This window comes from Pseudopipra pipra, chromosome 3, assembly GCF_036250125.1.
Source record: "Pseudopipra pipra isolate bDixPip1 chromosome 3, bDixPip1.hap1, whole genome shotgun sequence".
NCBI lineage: Eukaryota > Metazoa > Chordata > Aves > Passeriformes > Pipridae > Pseudopipra > Pseudopipra pipra.
The window spans coordinates 42457090-42481624 of record NC_087551.1 but is presented as its reverse complement, the minus strand read 5'-3'; the positions used below and the strand labels follow the sequence as shown (position 1 = coordinate 42481624).

The 24535-nt window shown below is 41.4% G+C and overlaps 1 protein-coding gene across 1 annotated transcript in view; it reads left to right on the top strand.

Moving 5' to 3' along the window:
• PGBD5 (piggyBac transposable element derived 5) overlaps positions 1-24054 on the top strand; it is a 71950-nt gene extending 47896 nt beyond the window's left edge. Inside the window, exons 4-8 of the mRNA XM_064648842.1 lie at positions 1661-1841; positions 8502-8699; positions 14439-14544; positions 16058-18131; positions 18873-24054. Coding sequence (XP_064504912.1) covers positions 1661-1841; positions 8502-8699; positions 14439-14544; positions 16058-16253 — 681 coding nt within the window. The 3' untranslated portion in view covers positions 16254-18131; positions 18873-24054. The remainder of the gene's footprint in view (positions 1-1660; positions 1842-8501; positions 8700-14438; positions 14545-16057; positions 18132-18872) is intronic.
• Positions 24055-24535: the final 481 nt, after the last annotated feature.

Sequence of the window (24535 nt, the reverse complement as noted above, 5' to 3'; positions counted from 1 at the left end):
AATGCACGAATTGCTAGGGAATATTACATAAAATATATATAGAATGTCAGTGCTGGGAGATGCACCATCTAAAATAGGGAGAAGCTGTTTAATTGAATTTTATTCTTCTCTAAGATCATTGAGTTACAAATTCCTGGGACCACTACTGCAAACATGAGCATTTTTGTTCTCTGAGCATTGCAATGAACTTTTATAACAGGGGGTGTGTAAGAGAAATAGGCTATACAGGAAAGCAATGCTTCATGCTTTGCACGGTTGAAGTTTCAAACAAATTTAGCAAAGTTGTTGTGGATACATCACTCCAAAAAACAAGGCAAAATTCCTTTTTCCTGCCCCTGAATACTGAACAAGTTTCAGCTTTTTCTCTGACAGGTAAAATTTTCTGGAATTCCTAAAACTTTTGAGTACTTTAGAGCCAAAGTCACGAAGGAAGGCCTGTACAGTTTTTTCCAGAAAATTTGCATTCCTGTGTGTTTTTTAAATCTTTCCAAGTTCCATGGTGTTAGAGTACTGTTTGAGTGACTGAGCAGTGTCTGCTTCTTCTCATTTTTCTTTCCAGCAGGTTATTTTTGCTGACTCTCAGAATAAGATGAAGGTTAGATGCCTAGTTGGCTTTATTGGGTGTTGAACTTCGGTAAAAGTTATACTTGTAAAATACTATCATTGAAATAAAATGGGAGTACAAATGTGTACAAATTTGTATACAAAGGAAGGGTTACACATTTTCTCCCTCTGCATGGCAATGCAGAAGATTCCTCTCCTGGAGGAGTCTCTGGTACTAATGAAGCTATAGTTTGACTTCAGTGCTCTTTCAGTTGTTGGGACTTTGTTTGGTTAATTATTAGTCGCATTACTAAGGGGTCACTCCAACACAAACACGTGTGTCCACCTACAGCTGATGGTGACAGCTCTTGAAATGCATAGCCCTGTGGACTGACTGTAGCAGGGCGTGTGCTAAAGCTCCTGCAGCCTGCTGCAAGACAGGCATTTCCCTACTAACCACAGTGTATTGTGCTGTACCCAGCCTCTGGTTCAGTCTGTTTTGGTGGGTTGTCTCCAAATCATTATCTAAGTAAAGGATCTAAGAACTAGCACTGTGACTGGAGAGTTTGATGATGATGTTCTGGCTGGTTGGGTATGTGTTTAGCTGGCTCCTCTCATTTATGGGGATGCAGACACACTTTCATCACAGCCTGACAGTTGCTGCCAATGGGAAATAAATCTGAATATTAATGCAGTGAAGGTAATGGACCATTTCCTTCTGGTCATCTTGTACTGGCCTTTCATGAAACTGAAGTTCCCATGCTCTCCTTTTGCTGACAGCATTGAAGTCTACACAGATTCAGTACAACACATAATCTCAATTATTTCTGGAGTCTTTTCCTGCCAAGTAAACAATTTTCAAACTGCACAACAGTGAGAGGAGCCTCAGGAAGTCCTTAAGATGAGGTGAAGGATGCTGTATTTATTGGTAACTGTGCCAGCTAACCTGAGGTGGTTTTAAAGCAACAGCCCCTTGAAAGGGACTTTAATCAGCATTTTATAAAAAGTATCTGCTGCCTTGATTTTCAGCTTGTCTCACATAGAGCTATATAAGTTGCATCTGCTCTCTCTGGATTCCTTATAACCTTCTGACTTTTCTTACCATTTCTTATTTAAGATTTATGTCCATCTCAAAGAAGGGAGTGGTGCCGATGGGCTGGATGCTTTAAAGAACAAACCGCAGCTTCACAGTATGGTGGCTAAAAGCCTTTGTCAGAATGCCTCTGGGAAGAACTACATCATCTTCACAGGCCCAAGCATTACCAGCCTGAATCTCTTTGAAGAATTTGAGAAGCAAGGTGTGTATTGGGTGACTGACTGGGTTTTAATGGTGACAGACCTAGATACCTTCTGCCAAAAAAAACTTCCTAAAACTTCCTAAAGTCTTCACTGATATTTTGATTCCTTGTATAGGTAAGTTGTTCATCACTAAGAAATGTTCTCATTCATCAGAAGGTACTATACAGAGGACTTTCTAAGTTGTTCTTTAAGTCTTATGCTTTAAGTCTTCAAAATGAGGATGTAAACCACATTTTAATAAGATTATTTAAAGCCCTTGCTTTTGTCCTTTGCCTTAGAAATGGGAGGTCAAATCTATATGGCCTGGGGGACTTCTTAGGAGGTCTCCTATCTGCTTGTGATTTTTCTGTTCCCGTTGTGAAAGACTGTGGGTGGGATGAATCCTTAGGGATGTACCTTAGAAGTCTTTGTTGGTTTAATATCTGCTGGAGATATAACTTCTCTAGATGATATTCTATGCCACTGCAAAAGCCCTAGAAAAGTGGGGGCTTGTTTGTTTGTTTGGGGTTTTCTGCGGGGTTTTTTGTTTGGTTTTGGGTTTTTTTTTGCTGGTATCAACGTACCTCAGTAGGACAGTTTTTAGTTTTGGAAGCATAATAAACTCTACATTAGCAAAAGCACACCTGCCAGCAGAATGACGTCTCTCCCAGCAAGTTTCATGCTAGTGCAGAGTAATCCCAGGTCATCCTTTATGTCGAATCACCCCTCACCTTGGACGTGGAAAAGCCATGTGTTGCTTTACTTTCAGCAATGCTGAGGACTTGTGACTCCCCTTAAATTACAGAACTACACTCTTTCCAGTCACTTATAAGTCATTCCATGTAACTCTTGGCTTGTTCTTTGGTCATCATGGCCTTACAGAGTTGGTGTGATGTGTAGAATAGGTCCTTCATAGCAGTAAGGCTGGAGGCTGCCAATATGCATCACGGCGAGGCCATTTCCTGTTTCAACACACCACTGATGTCCAAGTTTTGCTTTTGGCATTGCAGAAAATTAAACTCAAGCAAACATTATATTAATGAAAGATGGCCCAAAGCAGGGGGAAGGTCTGGGAATTGAGACAATATGTTGATTCTTATTTAAAATGAGAACATCAGTGAGCTGCACCAGTGCTGTAGTTGAGTGCCTCAGACTGTGCTGGCACTGAGGGCTGTCTCTGTTGAGTTCCATGCAGGACTTAGCTCCTACATTGTTTTAGATAAGCTGAAAGCTCACTGAGTACAGTGGAATACCTGCATATTCTTGTAAAAGAGCCATGCTTTCCCAAAGGCTGCAAACAGCCAAATGGGAAAGAAGTCAAGCATATTTGTAGCGCTGATTATAAGCATTACATTTTTAAAACTACTAAATCAATGATGCAAAATGTGGGTTTAAAAAAAATTGAGAGAATAACACACATACTCCTAGTATCTGAGATTAAATTTTAAGGTTTAAATACGAAGACTGACAGACAAAAACTTGACTGTTGAATTGCATCCTTTATGCTCAGCTAGGGAAGGATAAAGACAATCTGGTGTGATCCAGTTGATCTGTAACCCTGGTGAAAAAGATGCATGGCTACTAAACCGGCTGAGTGTTTATTACTTGCAGATAATTCAAATTGTTCACAGGGTTGAATTATTCATGGGATTTACACTGCCCAGATCATTCAAATTAATGGTTTGTAGCAGGTAACAAATTCAGTAGTGTCTTTTTAAAGCATGTAATTTTTACTCACTATCTGATCAAATATGCTAATGCAATACTGAGAATTTAGTTTGGTTCATGACTTGTTATATAGCTTCATGAGACTTTATGATCTTTGACAGCTGCCTCCAAAATTAAATTTGAGATCTAGTACACACTATCACCTTGCTAGGGGTGAAGTTATGAGGTGGGTGGGGGGTTAACAGTAAGACAGCAGGTTTATTGACTTTGCAAAATAGCATGGCAGTCCTATATCAAGAAGATCATGGGGAACAAAGCATTTCTGTGTAATAAGGTGAGGGGATTGTCTGCATTTGCCAGGAGTTACAAGGGGCTAGCTCAGAGGTTTTGCGGGGGGATGTTGAACTGGAAAGACTGTGAGACACTGGGAGAGGTGAGATGCTTGACATGCCAAGCTGTGGTGAAGTCAGTAAGAGCCTTGAAGGAGATGGTGTTTACTGACTCTCTGCAAAGCAGATGGTGTATTGCCAGCACCTGCTGGGATTCTACTGCATTGGCAGGACACTTGGGAAGAGGCAAGCAAAGAAGCCTGGATGGTACAGAGAGATCTCTCCTGATCTATCAGAGTAAGTCCATGTTGGGGTTTTCTGGTAGGTGGCTTAGCCATCTAAATCTGAAAAGGGCCACACCGTGACCAAGATGTGTCATGAGAGCCTGTTGAAAAGCAACTATGCTCAGGTGCTCATGACAGTTCAAGACCCATTCTTAAACTGATGAATTTACTTCTTTTGTTAAAGAAAATTTAGTTTCTGGCTAAAGCAGGATCAGCAGTAGAAAGATCTCATGGGGAACTGAAAAAAAAATTGATATTATCTTAAGTGCTTTATTGTTTGGGGTTTCTGTGGCTTTTTCTCGTGACTGTCAACAGAGAAATAGGGGAAGATTTAAATAAGCTCATGCTTGGAAGCTATAAACTTTGTGGGAACATAAAAGTTTAAGGGAACTAAAGGGAATTCTGGAAAATCTAGAAAGAATCACCCACTAAAACGATATTAGTTTCTCTCAAAATTCTTGATGAAAAAGAATCTGGGGTCTTGGCAGCTAGTGAGCTGAACATGAGTCATCAGCGTGCCCTGGCAGCAAAGTTGTTCAACACTGTCCCGGGGTCTGTTAACAGGAGTGTAGCCTATAGATTGAGGGAGCTGATTATTGTCTCCTACGGTTTTGGACAACATGCCCCCCAGTAGAAGAAAGGCATTGATAAACTGGAGTAAGTTCAGCACAGGGCCACCAACCTGACCAGGGGCTGTACTACAGGCTCTGCTGTGGGGAGGGAACTGTTCTTGTTCAGGTTGGGAAGGGGCTTTGTGGGAATGCAACAGCAGCTTTATGCTACCCTATTGAGAGAACAGAGCTGGCTTTTTACAGTGGTGCATTGTGGAAGGACAAAATACAACAGACACAGGCTGAAACAAAAGATGTTCAGGCTAGATGCAAGGTTTTTCCTGAGGGCAGTGAAGCAGGATGTCCAGACAGGTTGTGCAGTCTCTGTTCTTGGAAGTTTTCAAGCCCAGACAACATAAAGCCCTGAGCAGTGCTGTCTGGCCTCAGAGCTGACCCTGCTCTGACAGGGGATGGGACTAGAGACCTCCCAAGTTGGTTTTCAACCTGAATTGTGCTTTACTCGGTTGGATTCTGTGATCCTATAAAAATTTTGTGGAATCTTAACTATCATTCACTTTCCCTAACCCTAGCCCCCACATGATAAAAACACAGTGTTCTTTATTGAGAGCCTGCTGTGTAGCATCTTCACTGTACCACACGAGACAATAATGTGCCTAGTAATATAAAGAGATGTCGCTGAACATTATTGTAAGATCTGTGAAGATACCAAGAACTGAGAAAACTTCAGAAAATAAGACAGAACACTTTGATCTTTTTCCAAATCAAAAACCTGAATAGACCTCTTTTTTGTTTTTCAAGGGATGTACAAAGAATTTCTTTCTCTGGCCGCTGAATAGAACTGGAAACCTGCACTGAAATGCCCCAGATTCTCTGTTCTGCAAGCAGACAGCTGTCACTGCTATTCGCTGTGACATTCATTCATAGTGCATGTCCCTTTTTCCCTCTCTAACCATTGGTGGTGTTCTTTATAGAGGACAGAACCTCATAAAGCCCTGTGTCTCATGTTTCCCTTAAACAAATGATTCCTGGAAGTCCCTTTTGCACATTCTGAACCAGGAGAAACAGCTGGCTTTGTCCTGCAGAGGGGCTGGTGTTGGCAAAGCTGCAAGTGCTGTCGTTCTGGGTGACCATGGCATTCCCACAAGCTTTACAGGATCCTGCAACTCCAGCACATGGACTAAAGCAAGGTCATTTCTCCACCCCACAACAGCCCCCCCAGCTTCTGACTTGACCCAGTGTTTCATGCAGAATAAATGATTGCAGAATGTGTATTTTTGCCAGAATTAGCTCTAGCCTGATGTCCTTTGCGAATGGTACTAGTGAAGAAGTGTTGAAACAGGCTTCAGCACAAGCTCTCTGGGGACTGGTGACTCTGGGGACTGGTGACTCTGGGAATGAGTTTTGGTGACTACACATTTCCTCTTCTTTGCTAAACTGTCTTAGGTTTATTCATTTATATTGCACTTCCAGTTTAAGAAGTCCAGAGAAGGACAACCTGTCTCCACTGACTCCCATGTGTGTGGCAAATACCTGTTGTGATCCTGATTTAATTACACACAAAAACTTCACTGAGCCAGATGGACATAATTTTTATTGCTTCTATTGCCATAGTAACTGGGTGGTTTTAAAAAATTCTACAGATTAAGAGTGTCATCCACGATGAGAGATGCTAGTAAATCTGCAGAAGTGCTGCACTTTTCTAGGCTATACAGCAGGAAGGTTACACAATGTGTTCCTGAGAGAGAAAGTGGTTCCCATTATTCTGTATGAGTGAAACATCTGCTGGAGGCTTTCTGCAGGCTTATTCCTACAATAAAGGGAAAGGCTACAATTAATTATTATGGGCTCTCAGAGGTGGCTGTTGCTGTTTTGAAACTCTACCACAATAATGTAGTTATTAGCTTGGTTTTATACCATTGCAGTCTGCTGGAGAAAGTATCACGTTTCAGTGAATCATAAACTTTAGGCAGCTAAAGAAATTCTTCTCAGGCTCGCTTATCAGAGCAGGCAGATCTTAATATTGGCTAGAAGAAAGCTTTCTAAAAGTTAGCTATGTTAATGGCAAAGTTTGCAGGTATGTGCCCTGCTGTTCGCGTACCTCAGCAACAGAAGACATTAAAAAAAAAAACACACCTTTATATTGATTGTTGTCATCAGGCTTCTCTCACTGTCTTTGGTGGAAGGAACTTACTGATTTCCAGGGACTGATTCATTCATTAGAAATAACCAATGGAGTGCAGGTTTCCTCCTTGAGGATGAAGTTTCCCCATTGCTGTGTTAGTTACCACCTTCTGACATAAGTGGCTTAAATTTCTGATGGAAGAGCCATAGCTCCTTGTAGATCGGCCCACAGCAACTGGACTAATTAATGAGTATTTTCAATTATTTTATTAGTATTCCTGTAGTATCTGTGAGCTCTTGAGGGAATGCTCAGCATGCCAATCAGTGTGTGAACCAAGGACAAAAGCTTCACCTGCACTGAAGAGCTTAGGTCGTTCCAGAAAGACAGAGGCAGAAGAGCCACGTAAAAGGAAACCCAAGAACAGAGGTAATGTGGTTAGGGGAAGCCAGACACTGTATTCTGACTTTGTGTTTCCTCTGTAAGGATACCATGCAAAATTTGGCATGATGGAAAATTTGATCAAGCAGACTTAGCTGACAGATGAGCTTTAAACCACCACAAGATGTGCACAGATGTCACCTGCTTCCATGCCCATTGTTTTTTTCCACTCAAGTGGGTTAACATAAAACTGAGGGAGACCATGGAAATTTCCATCCAAAATTTCCTTGGAAAAATTTGATCAAGATCTGCTTCTCTTGAACAAACAGAAAGAGGCTGTTATTATTTCACAGCCTAATGACAAATTCAAGCATTATTATTAATATTGTTTCCAAATCTTGTTTGTGCCCACCTGGCTGCACTGAGGTGTGTTTTGTGGTGTTAGATTTTATTCATTGCCTCTTTCAGAGGCCAAGAAGCTGTGAGCAGCAGACTGTGTCGCCTGCAGAGCCTATGATGTCTGTGCAGGACAAGATCAATGTTCGCTCAGCTAGGGCACTGTGTGGTTTATCTCCTTTCCCCAAAATCAGTTTTCACTGAACTTGTATTTCCATCTTCTCCATCCTTCTGGCATATGCATTTTTTAAATCAGCCAGTGGTTTCAGTGTTTTTTAACTGCTTAAGCAGCATTTCCTTAGTAAACCAGATGATGCAGATGCAAGGGGTAGTGAACTGAAAATGAGGAACTTGGCAGCACAATGAAAGCAGTAGATTAAACCAGAGTTTGCCACCTATGTATATTGTGATTAAAAGCATCATGGGAGTCATGTAGGAGAATTTATTTCAGTTATCATCTAAGATTCTATAGCTTTCCCTACCTCTCTGCTCCCTCCACAATTTATTCTCTTAGCTAAACATCAAAGACTCTCTGGGATAATAAATTCTGATTTGTCCCATAATGCGTATCACCGTTGGAGGTTTTTTCAGACCAATTTTAAACATGTTGTGAAGACTATTACACAGATTGTAGATGTTATTGCTAGGAAGATACCCTGAATTATTTTTCTTGTCATTTCATCATGACTATGCAGGAGGTGTGAATACATTTAATCAAGAGAGCAGACTTTCTCCACTTGTCTCTGTTTCCAGAGACATTAATATAGGACACAAATCTTTGGTATTACAGAAGAAAACCAGTTGGCTGACATATCTCTTCGACTACAATGTTGTAGGGCAAGTTCTTTCTCTACTTAGGTCACTCAGACTTGCTCTTCTGTTTTTGCTCTTTGAGTCCATGCAATGAGGGAATATGTTTGTTCATATGCAGAGATTTACTGCTGTGGGTTGCTGAGCACCAGGAAGAGTGACTGCACAGGCCTACCTCCATCCATGCTGAACAATTCTGAAACTCCACAGTCCAGAGGGCAGTACAGAATAAGAATGAAGGGAAACATGTCCTTGATCTGCTGGTACAATAAAGGGCACTTTCGTTTTCTGACCAACGCCTATTCACCGGTTCAACAAGGTAAGCAATATTCCTACTTCTCATCTCAAAAGTGCACATGCTTTATGTCATAAGGCAAAATGAGTCACTGATTTTGATAATAAGGCTGAACAAAGAGCTTGATCATAATTGGTCATAACATTCTAGATAAACAGTAGCAGTAGCGATTCCCTTTTGTGTCTTCCTACAGCTGTTCTTTTTTCCTATACAAAGGTTAAAAGCCTAGTGCAGCCTCCTTTGCCTGAGCTGGTGGAGGCAGTATCCTTTCAGGTAGAAAGATTATATCTTTGGTGATGGTCAGAGAAGGGAAGATGATGATATAAGACTATATAAGACTTATATAAGACTATACTAGCCCCATTTGCAAAGCGTCTTCTAGGATTGCTGCTAAAGAAAAATTAATACACATCATGATGTACTTAGAACTCTGAGCAGATCCTACAATTAATTTATCTTACCCAGTAAAAACTTAGTCACAAACAAACATCTTTTTGCCAGAAGTAAATATGATTAAGGTTTCCTGTTGTATGTTAAATTGATTTTAGCAGTTGATGAAAAAAAACCAAAACAGATAATTTGGATGGTTCAAATAATGGCAAGAGCTTCTTGCAACTGAAGTCTTTTCCTTTTTGAAAGTATACAGATGGTATAAAGAATGTTTGGAAACTTCTGTTAAATGCAATATGACTAGCTAACTCCTTAAAATTAGTTTTTCGGTGAAAATATTGTTTCAGTTTCTTATCATTTTTATTATTCAGATTTATGTATAACTGCTAGAAACAAATAAGAACAACCTAAACCTTTAAATGTAAAGCCACCAATTCAAAGGCACCTTCTACACTCATTTTCTGAATCCCAAGCAACTCTCACATGCGTGTACAGACTGCGTAAGCAAAGTTAATGCCAAAAATGACTGTATGGTAAGCTGAGAAGCTGACTTAGTGTGTTGTTCAATGCCTTCCCAGGAAGCTTACTACCTTAACAATGCGTGGCTCATCCAGAGGAATTCTGCTGGGCACCCCAGTGGAGTAACAACTTGGTGACTCAGATGGGCTGGTGTCTGAGCACAATGCTGAAAATATGTGAAGGAAATACTACACTTTGGAGACCCTGCTAAAGTCAGTCCCTGGAACAGTGTTGCTTCCCATGAGGGGCATTCGCCATCAGGATTTGTGCTGTTTTCCTTGTGCATTTTGCTGATTTAGATTATTCAGCTGCACTAACTGGACAAGAGTTATCACTACATGTCACCTGTTTTTTTATAGACAATCATGGAGCATTTGGCTATAATTCATAAATATTATTAGAAAAATACTCTGTAAACATCAATGTTAACTGGCCCATTAAAAGGGGGAGCAAAAGCAAACCGTCCTAACAAGGAGCACATGGAGGTGTGAGCTGTTGTGCTTGTGATTGACCTTGGGTCTGTTTTGGCATAGATGGGATTGTAGGCTCTATGTGTGAGGTAGTTTAACATCCACCAATTAGGACCTCTGTGTGTGATGGACAAGGCCTGCCCAATACATTGCTCACCAAATGCTGGCTGGGACAGTTGACATAGTTCACAGTGAATCAGAGCAGAAAACAGAGACTGGCTTTTTAAAGAGTGATGCTGGGGAAAGAGAGTCTCTAGTGAAGACCTAGGAACAGATGGAGACTCAGTGGGAAGGCAAGAGACCAGATTGCCTGCCTCTGATTTGGCATCTCTAAAGTCAGTGCAGCAGAGCTAGTTTAAGTCAACTTGAAGCTAGACCACCAAAGTCTCCTCTAAAGTGTGTAAATATAGAGGAGGAAGGGGAGGAATGTATGCTCCTTGAGGCAAGCCTCTAATGTGAGCACATGTGAGCACCTGCTGAGCACATGTGTTATATGGGAGAGGAGGTAAGGACAAAGGGGATTAAAACCCATGCAGGGTAGTTGAACTGAGAGTGGCACCAGTGGGATTGCCTGGTGATTCATGGTGTGTGTTTGCACTTGGTTGAGCATAAATGTTTGCAGGCTGCAGGAGTCCATAAGGAGAAAACCTTAAAAACAGAAGGCAAGAGATGGTCAAAAGAACACTTAGGATAAGAAAAGGGGTGGACATAGCTAATAATTAGCTATTTATTGCAATTTAGAGGAAAGTCAAGAAGGTACTTGCCTGTATTAGGAGTGCAAATCCCACCCTAGCCAGAGCCATCAGGAGGGCAGTACACTTGTCAGAGCTGATCTAGGAATACTATTCTTAGATGCAGCAGGTTATTTATTATGGATGTTTTAAACCCACATGTCATAAGGCATCATCTCAGATACTAAAGGATGAGTCTCATTCCTTTAGTCCTGCAAAAATGTCCTCCTTTCTCTGCTGTCAAGTATGTAGTTTCTGCCTAGAACAAAATCTGATTGGGTTTTTAATTTCCCTTAAGCTTTAACTTGAGTTTAATTTTGAGTTGTGCCTGTATTGTAGAAAAACTGAGAAGTCAAAAGAGATTGGGACCTCTAGAGAGTAAAAAGTTACCCTTATTCTAAAGCAGGTGATCTATGTGCTGGCCCAAACATCCCCATCTGTGGGACAAAACTGCATTTTTGTTTTTTCACTCTAGATCTGGTGCCCACTTCCCTAGCATCTCCATTAGTACCTTCTAGAAATGGCTACAATATTTTTTATTTTTCATATATAGCAGGATGGAGCAGGCAGAAGCCTCACTTGCCGCACAGCAAGATGACCAGAATAATGTCTCTATCAAAAAACTGTTGAATCCAAGATCTTTTTAAGAAGTATCTTCTTTCTGAGAACTGTCACAGGTGCTCTTCACCAACTAGCTCTACTTAAAAGCTGAACAGACAATAACTGAGGGTAGAAAACAAAGCTTGGGCCACATATGCAAGGAGTAAAGAGCTGTAAATGGGGTGTTGGCATCTTGCAAGTGACTTGTGAGCAGATGGGAGATGCTGTGGAGCCATCACAGTTGTATGAAGCAGTTGTTTAAGTCCCTGTGTGGTTCTTAGCCCAGGAGAAGCTGGAGTGAGGGGTGTCTGGTGACAGTCTAGTTTCCTGAAAAAATCAGCTTTTAAGATTGGCCCAGAATTGGGAAGTCTGGGGCAAGAAGAATAATGTTAAAAAGCATGTTTCAGGATGGATGAGCTTAGGGTTTCAGCTTTACATTTCCATGTGCCCTTTGTGAGCCTGCAGTCAGGAGATTATGTCCAAGTATGCTGACAGTGGGGAGGGGGCCAGAGGACCCTGATGGGAAGACCTTGAACAATCAGACATTGTGCAATGCTGACTGTCTGCAATTTTGATCAAGAACTGTAACAAATCAAAGTCCTGATAAAAAGCCATATAGCGCTTGGATCACGCAGTGTTATATTGTTATGAAATCTCAGTGTTTGCCAAGCTGGATGCAAGTGCTGGTATTAATGAGACTTACATTTAAAAAAACCCCAACTCATGATTCTTGTAAAATCACAGATAGGCTTAGAGGTGTTTTGAGGAAACAAACACGTCTCAACAAACCTTTGTCTTTCTCCTTGTTTCATTTGGAGTGGTATTTCCCAAGCTTTGCTTGATGAGCATACAGTCTAAAATTTTAAATAAAAAAGAAAAAGGGTTTAAAAAACCCCAAAAGCTGATGCCTTCCTAAGGTGACAGCATGGAAGCCAGAAGCCAGCAGCCCTTCCAGCATGGAGGCAAAGGCAGGCTGTAGCTGCAGCGCAGGCGGTGCATTCACTGGAGTGCTTCCAAGGATGGGAACACAGTGATGCTGGGGGAGGACCAGGAGGGGAAACAACTCATCAGATGTGCTGGTGAGTCAGCTGGCTTGGGGCTGACTTTGGACCGCTTGCCACAGAGACCTGCAGCCAGGAAGGACCCAGCTCCAGCTGTTTTCTTCCATGGGGAGGTAGCATATGGCTAAGAAGCAAGGCTAGGAAAGGCCAAAAAATAATGTGCCTATAAAGCTATTTATATTATCAAAACAAAGGAATGTTATGTGGAATATAATAGAAAGTGAGAGGGAATATATGGTACCCATATAGGTGATGTATCAGTCCTCTTTACCTCATGCTGGTCAGATTTTGTAGTACTCATTAAAAGGATCAAAAACACACTATAATAATTATGTGAATGTAATGAAGGCTTTATTTATTTGATTGTTCCTCCCCCCACTCCTCTCCACTTGAGCTACATTTACACCCAGCTTGGGTGAGGCAGAGGTGAAAGGAGAGTGCATTGAACAATTTAGAGGTGATATCATTTTGGACTCTTGAAAAATCAGACTTTAAAGTCCCCAAATAAGTTGCTGCATGGCTCAGCTGTAACATGACATTTAGTGTCACAAGTCTTGCTTCAAAATAGCACAGGGGGCTTGGCAGAGATAACAGATGGAATGAGACTTCCAGTTGAAGGAATGAAATGGTGAAGTCTATAATCAAAACGTGAGTAGCATTTTAGGGATGATTGTAAAAGAGTTGGCAGAAAGAAGGCAATGAAAGGTTTTTTTGAATGCCTGAGAAATGAGAAAGCCCAGAATTGTACCTGTACTGAAACAATGCTGAGAAAGGATGCAATGAAGCCTATGCTTCTCTAGACCAGGAGAAATTTTGCTGGTATATATAGGGAGACAGTACAGATCCTCACTAGACAGTGCCATAGAGATGGAACAAAGGTGGTCCACACCTTGGAGAGCTGACCATTGAACCCTTTGGGGACATAAGTCAAAAGTTGGGGAACAGACTCCTATACTGTAAGTTTGTTTTAATCACCCTTCCCTCCTACAAGGAGCGTCCCCCAGGAGTGGGGAAGGAGGACAGGAACAGTAAATCAGAAAATAGCTAGGAGAGTTTCTTAGGAGAACTACTGCTGTAGTGTTGAATAAGGCCAGGTCAAAGATAGACCATGTGAGGGAACGGGGCCCATTTTTGGAGTAACTTGCTCTAGGTATCACATCTTTGTCAATGCAGAGAGTGGTTTGTAGGTGGCTGAAGGTGACCTGTTGCCTTACCACGGACTAATGCAGTAGGCAGCATAATTGTCCCCCATGATGAGCTGAATTACCAAGCCAGCTGACCAGGCAGGGAAGGGAGCATCACTCGCAGGCAGAGAAATGTGTGCTTAGCTCCACTGAGCAACCTAAGTGTACATCTGAGCTCTGGCTCCCCACAGCAGGAATCAGGCTGCTTTCCATTTCAGAGATACTGCGTGGCTCCTTCAACTCACACACTAGCATCACCTCTGTCTTGACTGAGTTTATCCAGTTGACTCCTTCTTATTGTATTTTCTCTTCTGTGTCAATTAGCATCTGGAAAAGTGGAGGTAATGTTGCTCTTGACCCCCATGGGTGGAGATAAGCAAAGGATTTAATTTCAAGGGACTCATTTGGGACTTCAGAATTCAAAGCATATAAGAGCAGGTCACCACTCTAGAGGTGACCACAACTTACTGTGAACCAAAAAAGGAGAGACTAATACTGTCTGTAAGGGGCTACTGTGGGACTACAGCAATGTATGCTTTTTTCTGAATGTATGGCAAAGATGTTTGTGTCTAACCTCTCTTCATTTCCAGCTGAAAAATGATCCCTCTTCTTCTCCTTCCACTTGCTCAAGGTATTACCAATGGGGAAAAAAATCAAGTGAGCATCTCTGTTACAGATAACTTCCCAGTATTAGGGCAAAAACTGTCAATAAGGTTTATTTTATAAAAAACTGTATATAGAAACCATATCTTTTAATTGCTAGACTTATGATGTTAATTTGAGACTGTTATGTTTCTAATTGATGCAGGAGTTATAATTAAGAGAAAAAGTGGAGAAATTCCATGTCCATTGGCAGTTGAAGCCTTTGCTGCTCACCTTAGCTATATCTGCAAATATGATGACAAATACAGCAAGTAAGTAAGAATATGTGCATGCATGTGTGTATTCCTTTCACGCCTTCTCTCTTGCTGCAATATTTGAGTCCTCCATGTTGAGCTGCAGCTGAGGGCCCAATCCTGCTTTCACCGAGTCTCAGACAAAACTTCAGTTTAAGTCAAAGATCAGAAGCTGACTCTGCACAAGGCTGTTGTTTAGGCTCTATCTCCACATTCACCAGTCAAAAAGAGATGTTGAGACATAGGTCCTTAGCATCTTGTAAATGACTTTTAAGAAGTGTTGGGAGGATAAGCCAGCAAGCCAATGCTCTTGGCCACGTCAAATTGAAGGCTAAATAAAAAATTCAGCAAGGGTCTACTAGCCCCACAAGTCTCTCAGGCTAGCTCAGATGTCCACCTCTAGCAATAGATGGTGTTTACTTGATTATCTGTCCTGGTGATATTTGTGTCACCTGGAGCCAGAAGAAAAAAGACATTCAGTTGTGCCTCTAAACCTGATCTACATGATCTGAGAGGGCAGAACATAGAACTTTTGTCTTCTGCATTCCAGTTGGGGTCTTCAGTGTTAGCTCTTAATGTGGTAGGGAGAAACAGAAATGAGTAAGAATAGCAGTGGTGAGACTTAGTTGTGGGAATAGTGATGAGGTGCAGAAGATTTCAAGAACTAAAAACTGGAGAGAAAGAGCAGCATGGATTTTTAATGCCAGTTCTGGGCAAGGCAGCAAGAATTCAGTAGAATATACGAAAGACGAGGAGGTGGTTGCTGGAGAACGGTACTGGGATCTGATCTGAGGAAATCAATACGGAAAAGAGCTGAGGTAGTAGATTTAAATAATTACTAAAAAAATGAAAGTAGGAAAGTGGAAAATCTTATGACTGAAGAGTGAATATTCTGGCAGTCTTAGAATGAGTCAGAACCTAAATATAAGGATGTCAGTCCTTTCTAGTTCTGCCTTATGGAGCAGTGCTCCACGTATCACCACTGTACGCTCTGGCTCTACCCCCACATCCTCCCACCTACTGTTGACAGCAGCAGAAATCATTCTTTGCTCACAATAAACATGAGGAGAAGAATCACCAAGCTTCCCAAAACTGTAACATAATGTGCCTGAGGCTTTTTTTAGTTGCAAATTGAAGGGATTCAGACCCACAGCTCCATTCATGTGGATGTTTGTCATGGGTAAGCTCTAGGAATCTTTATCAGTACTCTTATTTAAATGGAGTGGTAGAGAGGTAAGAGTGTTGCTGAAGCAAGCAACTTGCAACTTCTTCAAGCTCAGAAGAGCTTCCGAGAGCAAGGAAGTCTGTTCTTTTAGACACTACTAGAAATTTCAAAAATTGTGCAAATTAGCTGTAAATGACTGTGGAATACATTGTACAAAATTTCTTAAAAAGATACTTGAACTAGGTATGAAGTCTCAGGTCTGCTTCTCCTTTATGACTGCAGGATCCTTGTCTGAGATTATTTCTTGCATCCCAGCTGCAATTGTTTGGCTTAACAGTGCTTTTCTCTACTCTCTTGGCTTTTTAGGTATTTCATTTCTCACAAACCAAACAAGACCTGGCAACAAGTATTCTGGTTTGCCATCAGCATCGCCATAAATAATGCCTACATCCTCTACAAAATGTCAGAGGCCTACCATGTGACAAGGTACAGCCGTGCACAGTTTGGTGAGAGACTTGTAAAGGAGCTTCTGGGCTTGGAAGACACCTCACCCTCCCATTGATGCATTGTTCCTGGTGGCGTAGGCAGAGGCTGAAGGGTAAGCAGAAGATACCACATCTGGAGCAGCAAAGCAAGGAACTTGTGACACCACCAGTGCTGTCATCCAAAAATGCCAAGTGATGCCACTAGAGAGGTGGAAACTTTGTTCCTAATAGCAGCTGGATGTAGACATGTTGCGCAGAAAGTGCCACTGGAAAAGCTGACACAAAATTGCATATGTGAATGCCCTGTGGGAATCTGTACACCCAAAAAAGACTTAAACTAGTTGTCATCTCAATACTATTTGTTGAACAGGGTCATCTTGTAAAGTTACTCTTGGGCCAAGAGCTTGTCGTAAGCTGGCATAGCTCAGCAGTCCTAGACAGGTATTATGGAAAACTCTATAGCGTACTTGGAGTTACTAAATTCTGGGACAAGCAATGTAAGTCTGCACCATGGGCTGTGGCTGGGAGTGCCTGCCATCCTGTAGGGCGTTGCTGCTGTCCTCCCAGTGTGATAAACGGAGCAGTTCAGATACATGAACACTGAAGCAAGCATATTGACAAACAAAACCTTCACAGGCAGGCAGCCAGGAACTGAGGACCAGTCAAGATTTTTTCTTTCTGTGTTTTTTTTCTTTTTCCTGTTTTTATTAATGTCACCTAAGGCAATTTGATCCCAGTTAGTACACAGAAAAATTAGGAGAAACCAAATACATTAGTGAATTTAAAATGAAAATACATTATATTGATTTTCTTTTTTAACCAGGACAAAACATTTTATACACAAACACACAGTGATTAATACTGTAAGTATTAACAATGAGTAAACCATTAAGTAATACTGCCTCACATCTTAACTGCCACGGTCAGTGTACAGGTGAGAAATCAGAGTATAACATCTGTATTTTTTCTTGATTTCAACTGTATCTTAAATGTTGCTTAAAAAGCTAATCTAATGGACTGTTAAGGTTTTAGGAACAGCAGTTTCTTGCTTTTTCCTTTGTAACTGTCAAGACTTTTTTGGTCCAGTTTAGAACTCTATTTGACACACAGTTGGCAGGAAAAAAATAAGTCACTAATAGCCGTGTGTTTCCCATTATCACTGTGGTGTGTTCTGTAGGAATTCTTTTAGTTAGAATTCAGGGCTTGTTACAGTAGTTGTAATTGAGCAGATTACATGTTTAGCAAAATAACATAGCATCACGTTTTACAAAAAGAAGTCCAGTTGCAACCAGACCTTAAACCTCACTAAAACAGAGCAAGCCCAAAGAGTTCTGTTCTTAGTAACACTGTAGAGGACAAGGATCGTTGTGAGCTGGTGGCCAAGGCTGAAATGCCACATTTTGGTGCTGGTGGAATCTGAAGGCTGCTGGAGCTTCAGAAAACAATACCTAGAGAGAGAGGTATGACTGAAACAAGGGGGAATCGATACTGAAGTGAAATGCTACCCTGCCCTCTACACTTTATTGATTTCAGTCCACAACTCAATCAGCAAAAAACTCCATGTTCTAAAGGTTAGCAGTGACAAACACAAACAGAATTGCATTAACTTATGGGGCAGAAACCATGTTGCTTAGAGGACCACCTGGTTTTAGGTCCCCAAGCCTGAAAAGTTTTACTGAAGAATGACTTGAGGTGATTCAAGAGGAATGGAGTGATCAACTGATTTATTGATTTATGATTTACAATCATAAATCACCAGGTTATATGTATCTATCTGGCAAGAGGCAATAGAGGGTAACCAACATGAATTTGAAAATTCCTGAGATTTCATCATTATGCGATGTGCAAATGCACAGCATGTAAATAATAACAGAGAAAGAATTGAGCAGGGGTTAGTAAATTAATGACTAGCCCATAGAGTATCCTTGCACTGATACCTTTCTGTTTCCACCAAAGTCTTATTTTTTGGAGTAGACTTAGAGGCAGATCTCACCTGGTTGCAGGGAGAGTAAGGGAATGGCCAACTCCACAGTGATTCTGCTTGTCATACAGCCTGGAGCCTATCCCACATGTCCTGCTCTGCCTGCCGGCTGCACAATGTACAAGGGTGGGATTCCTAAGCATCCCTTTTCGCTTCTCAGTCCACAAGGTCTCCTCCCAGGAAACATGGGAGAAAGGACAAAACCTTGTGCACTGAGGCCTCCTAGCCTCAAAAGGAGGGAGAAGGTTTGCACCACTCTAGTCCTTGGCAATGCCAAGCTGCATAGGAAGCCAGGGATGAGTTCAGAACTTCTTAGCCCCACAGAGAACTGAGACCACCCCTCTTCAGACTGTGTGCGATAGCTGGTTATTGTCAGTTTTCTAAGTATTCAGAGAGAGGAACTAGCCTGAAGCATTAAAAATAAATGTTCAGCAATATAAGCCCACAGTTTCCTTTTTTCAGGAAATTTCATGGAGGTACCAAAAGGCAAATGGTATTCTTATTGCTCCCTGCTTCAGACAATGCCAGCTGATACTGGATTAAGAAGAGTAGCTAATAGTTCATTATATCCCATAAATTTATATGGTAGTCAAAATTAGGGCAGTAAGGAAAGGTCTGGCTGGAACTTTGCTGATGGGATGGCTTGACTGAACAGTATCTGCTTCCTTGCATTCCCCTGCCATGCTGGAGCATTTGCAGGGTACCTTTACCCCAGCAGAGATGGGATGGTTTGCAAGACCACCTCAGAGCCACTTGGCATTTCTGAGGAGTAGGCAGAGCATTCTCCAGCTGTATTGTGGGCCCCTGGGATAAACCTGGAGCCCTTGGCCAATTGTTAAATTACTATGTATGCTTAAAGGCCTGGATCTAGGCCACCCCATACAGAAAATGCCTTTTCTTTTTCAGGTGAAAGTAGGTCTGAGGCCTTGGAATATTTAATTTTTCACTAATGTATGCTGTTAATCATGTGGATTACTTGAGCTCAAATCATGAGGTCCTAGCTTTTTGCCTCAGGGACTGGGTCCTGAGTAGTTTTCCCTAGAATTGGTGTTGACGGGGGATTACACAGTGGCTGACTATTACAGGGAAGATGCTTTAGTCTCCTTTGTAAAGGAGAAAAATGAAAACAAAATTATAGCTTTGCAATGAATTTCATTTTCTTAGCCTTAACCATCCCTCATCATTTTGAACTGGTGTTCTAAACATGCACAAACATTCCATAAGTAAGCAAAAATATTTATATATATTTATATGTACAAAATGCTTGAATTTTGGCTCTTGAAGCCAACAAGCAAAAGTCACCAAAGCATAGCCTAGATCTATGGATGACTCTTCCCCCTCATCTTTTCTTTTTATTGACTGGAAGTGGATAGGGTTGGGGAAAGTTAGGATTTCTGTTTGTTGAAAAAGCATCTTGCACTTTCTCTGTTACTACAAACAAGGCAAAGTAATTAAGGAAGAAATTGAATAATTTTTAAAAGGCTAAAGTTTGTTAACTGCAGCTCAGCCTCTGTAACATTTCGTTTACTACAAACTGGCTTTCTCAGATTTGGTTCCCCACCTGCTCATAATATTAAAGCTTCTCCCTAGTTAAAGGGCGGGGGGAGGGAGGGGAAGTTAGTCTCAAAGTAGTGCAAGGATGCTAGTTATAGTGTGTGTGTCTAATTGTGCAATGACTTGTGAAATGATAGTTTGGTTTGTTTGGGGGGCTTTTTTGTAGCCTTAAGACAATCTAGGTAAGATCGTAAAACTCAGCAGTAGATGAAATGCAGTGGAAATGCCAGCCGGGTCACAGAGAAATGTCTCTAAAGTTTCTCAAAAAAAACCAAACAAAAACCAAACAACAACAACAACAACAAACAAAAAAAACCAAAACAAACCAAAAAAACCCACCACAACTAACTTTGATGCTGAAGAAGCCAAGGGAGCACAGCATGGCTCATTTCTCTCCTGCTGAATTGAATTTTCATTCACATGTACTTCTGAAAACTGATAAGGACTTATTTATGGTATGCAAACTTTGTTTCAAAGAACTGAGAGCATCGGTAAGACATACTGATCACCTTCTATGCACAGTACTTTCAAGAAATGTCTGTCATGCCACGATCCATTCTTGGAAAACATTTCTTTTCCCAGTGTGTGATATAATACTCACTAGAGCTTGGAAGCCACTGTGAAGTGGTTTCCACTGTTGTCTCAGTTGAAAAATGCTTCAAGGGCTTGCAGAAACTCTGCCACTTTTTACTTCAGCCCGTCTGTGCACTTGACACTAGGGCACAGTATAAAGAAATCTCATCTCCATTTTCCATTTCTATTCTCTATCCTCAAGCCTTGTATATTTACAAGTAGTCCAAGAATCCTAATTTATAGAAGTACAACTTTGTTTTCTTCAGGTAATTCCTAGAGAAAAATGAATTTACCTGTTTCCAGACTGACATTAGGGACAGCAACTCAAACACAGCATTGCCATTCTTTACCTCCAGCTATATTACTGTGGCCTTCTTTTTTGTTGTTTTTTTTTTTTTGGTCTAGAGAGGGTACTTTTTACTTTCCTTCTAACATTTATTTAGGAGTCTGTCTTGAGCTGGTGAGTAGTGAAAGAAGCCTCCAATATCTTATTCTTACATGCCTTAGTCCCCTAGTCCTAGAGCTGATTTTAGGGATTATGCTGCACTGATAATTCTGCGCATCTGTGGTAGTTTCCAAGCAAGGATTGCAAAGTGGTGTAACGACCTCAGCACTCACGAGACATCATTAGCTTCTCAAACAGGAGCTTCCCCTTTCTTAATCAGATACCAAGGCACAGCACAGATAAAGGGGTAATGAAACTGTAAAGTGGAGTTTGCACTTCTGTGATTAAGGCCATGTTCTATGTTTTCAGCTACTTGGTTCTTATTCAAATGCACTTTTCCAAACTAGAAATGAAAGCATGCTAAATATCATTCTCCCGCTGAAGTAAGGGCTGTGGGACTTAGCACAGGTTCCATCATACAGGCCAGCATGAGTCAAAACCAAGTTGCACCGAAGGTAAGAAAAAATGTGATAAACATAGGAGCACAAACAGTTCAGAGGAACTTAAAGGAGATAAATGGAAAATGTGAAGCTCTATGATAGTCCAGTAATGAATGTGAAATTCAGGCAAAGAATTACTGAGTTGAGAAAAGTTGGTGAGGCTTAGATGGAATATGAAGTCTTCCATCCATCTCTGTTGTGGAGTTTGCCATGCCACTTTCTTCTTGGTAGGACTGGTGTAAGATTGGTTGTAAAACGAACTCATCTCAATCTGGTTGAGAAAAACATTCAGGTGTTGAAGGCTGTTGTTTCACAGAGGCAAGGAACTCTTAAGCTGAAAACAGCTATATATTTGGCCTATTAACTAGGATATTTGCATCAACAGATCACATCATCTGCTCATATGCAAGCCTGTCACCAGTGCTACTTGATAGATATTCATTCTGGTAACAATTCTTCCCTAAGCTACCTTTGTTTCCAGAAGCATTATGAACTGGAAGCACCCCTGTATCATCATCATATCACTGTTGAAAACAGTTAGGAACAGCTGTGCTTTGTTCAGAAAGGGTATCTTCGTCTTCTTTTGAGCAAAAGCTCTGTCTCTTCAGAAACGTAGCCTTGGAGAAGTTTCCTGCCCTATGCTTTCCTTTGCTTCCCTCATTCCGTGCATTTAAAGCACATCCAAGTCATCCTGCAGGTTCTTGGTTGGTCTGGAAAAGTTGACAACACAGAGTTGGCCCTTCAGTTTACATTTATAGCATTGCTTTGCTGGTCCTTTTTGCTATTTTGCAAATCTCATATGAAACAGGGTATTGTTTCTGAAGCCTGTACTGGTTGCAACCACTGTGAGGGTGTTGCCTGCTTTGCCCCATTAGTGCTGCCCTGTCAGGTTCCTGTGGACACAAAACAGGCATCAGCACCACCGCACCCACCGCTCCAACTGGAATGGCTGTAACATTCCTCAGCTCTGGATCACTGTCAGAGAGGGGCTTTGACAGGGTCTGGGGAGTCTTTTGGGGTTTTGTTTTGGTTTTAAACCCTTCCACTCTGATGGGTCTGGTGAACAGCTTTTAGGTATCACAAAAAGGCCTTAAGTGGTAAACCCCTTTTGTATCACTTTGCTGAAGTAATAATTGCTTGTATGAGATGTCAAGGTGGTCCACATGATCAGTGGTGCAAAAATCTTTCCCATGAAAGCATAATTTGCTGTAACTGAACAACCCTTGAATGCCTGGGTGACCTGGATGAAGAACCCAGTGGGAGTGGACCATCATGCCGTGCTGTAGGACCACAGTGTGTACAACCTGACCAGATACACAAATGGGGGAATGGATAAGTGTAATTTAGGATCCAAGCTCCTTGGACAAACAGACTTCATAGTCAAGATAATCTCAGATGTTTTTCTAAGGCAGGGAAGATGCCAGGCGTATGCAGTTTGCTCCCAGCCCTGGCAACTCCATTTCAAAAATAAAGAATCTGGCAAATACTTTCACACTTCAAGTATTTACAGTGTGCTCTGGACTTCAGAGTATTTTGACCTGTTTCCAGTAGTTCCCCATAAAAGCCTAGAAAGTGAAAAGCAAAGCACCATCCAGAACCTAAACCCGCTGGTGTCAAAGTAACTTTATGGTCTTGTTCTCAATCTGTGTCAAGGTATATGCAAAACATGACTGCTGAACAGTTTGCATGTCTCTATGAAATGGAGTTACTCATTTGATGGAAAACAGTTTGCAGGTGTTTTGGACTTTCTTTTCCAACCTGGATTTTTCTTCTAGTTATAAGCCTGGCATTTCAGTACCAAAATAAAAAAAATAGCTTGACCCCATGGTCTGGGGGTGAGATTAAAGATAACAAAACTCAGGTTTAATCCAGAGATTAATCTGATCCTGTGAAGCTAATCAGCATGGTCTGACACAAGGAGGCATTCAAGAGGAACACTGGGTTTGAGGAGGCAGAGGAAACTTCAGAGGCTGGGTATGTGGAGGGAGAGGACCCACATGATCCCTTCAACTCTCATCATTCCAGCATGTGTGCCCCCCTCCCCTGCTACCTTTGAATTAAAAAGAAAAGGCTGATGTTTAACACATACAGTCCTGCACAGCTGCTTTAGCAACATAAACCTTGCTTTAGCTACATCCCTGGCCTCACTCTATGCCTTTCCTTATACTATACATGATCAGTAGTCATCAACCTTGGAGTCACAGCACTGCTGCATGTCAGCACAGCATGGAAGTAACAGACTGTGGAAGCACCACAGTAGAAACAGGAACAATGGGGATTCTGGAAAAGGAATCTCTCCCTCAATGTTTTTTTTTCATTTATTTTCAATGTGTGCAACTTACATTCCATCAAATGCAGTGACAGTACCAAACATGAGGATGGGCCTTAGCTGGCCAAAGGCTTTCAAGACTACTGGGCTGTGCTCACACCATCAGCAACTGCAGTTCTGTTGCAAAGTTCCATATTCTTTATAATTCTAAAGATTCCTGCTGAAAGCATAAATTCCAGAGGTAAACCATACACTGCAAATTGCTTTTTTTTTTTTTCTTTTTTAAAACCTTCTCAGAGCAATTTTATAACAGCCAAGTCTTTCAGGAAATGCAGGTGTGTGACCTCTTTCCAGTAAGAGATACACAACTGTATTTCTGCACAGGACAGGGAACTACTTTTGTGACACCGGTTTTGTTCTACACAAAGGCACGCTTGCAATAAATTTTTACAAGTTTTGTACACCATGAGCTAAATTCTGAGTTCCAAAAATGTGAAGTGTGGCAACAATAACAAAATGGATTTATAGTATCACTCTGATATCTTGTCATGTGATTTTATTTATTCGACAAAGTTTGTTTACAATCAACAACTTTGAAATACAGTCAGATATATTACCGGTTGCTTTTCTGTCTTGATGTTTTCTGAAATACATGGGGAAGATGTTTGGTTGTGCTCTGGGTGTGTAGGTGAAGGGATGTAGAGAATATACTGCAACATAAGTTACAGGTTTACACTCTAAGACCATTAGAGGCAAAAGCCAGCATCTTTATCCAGCCACTGAGTATAGAGCCATTTTCTTTAGAAACAACTGAATTTAAAAAGCCTTTCAATGTAGTCTGCACACAGGCGTAGGAAAGGGTACCACTGTCCCCAGCATGCCCCCCAACACTCACAAGCAATGCTTTCCAGCCACCTCAGGGCAGGGCGGGCTGGACACAAGGACATGGGTGGCTATCCCAGCTCTCAGTACTAGCCCTTTGTCCTTAACTGCTCTGGCTCTTCCTGGCAAGGTTTGTCTGTACCACTAGTGGTATTCACCGAAACCATGACCTGCACGCCAAATAGGTGGCATTTGCAGGCAAAACCAGGTATGCG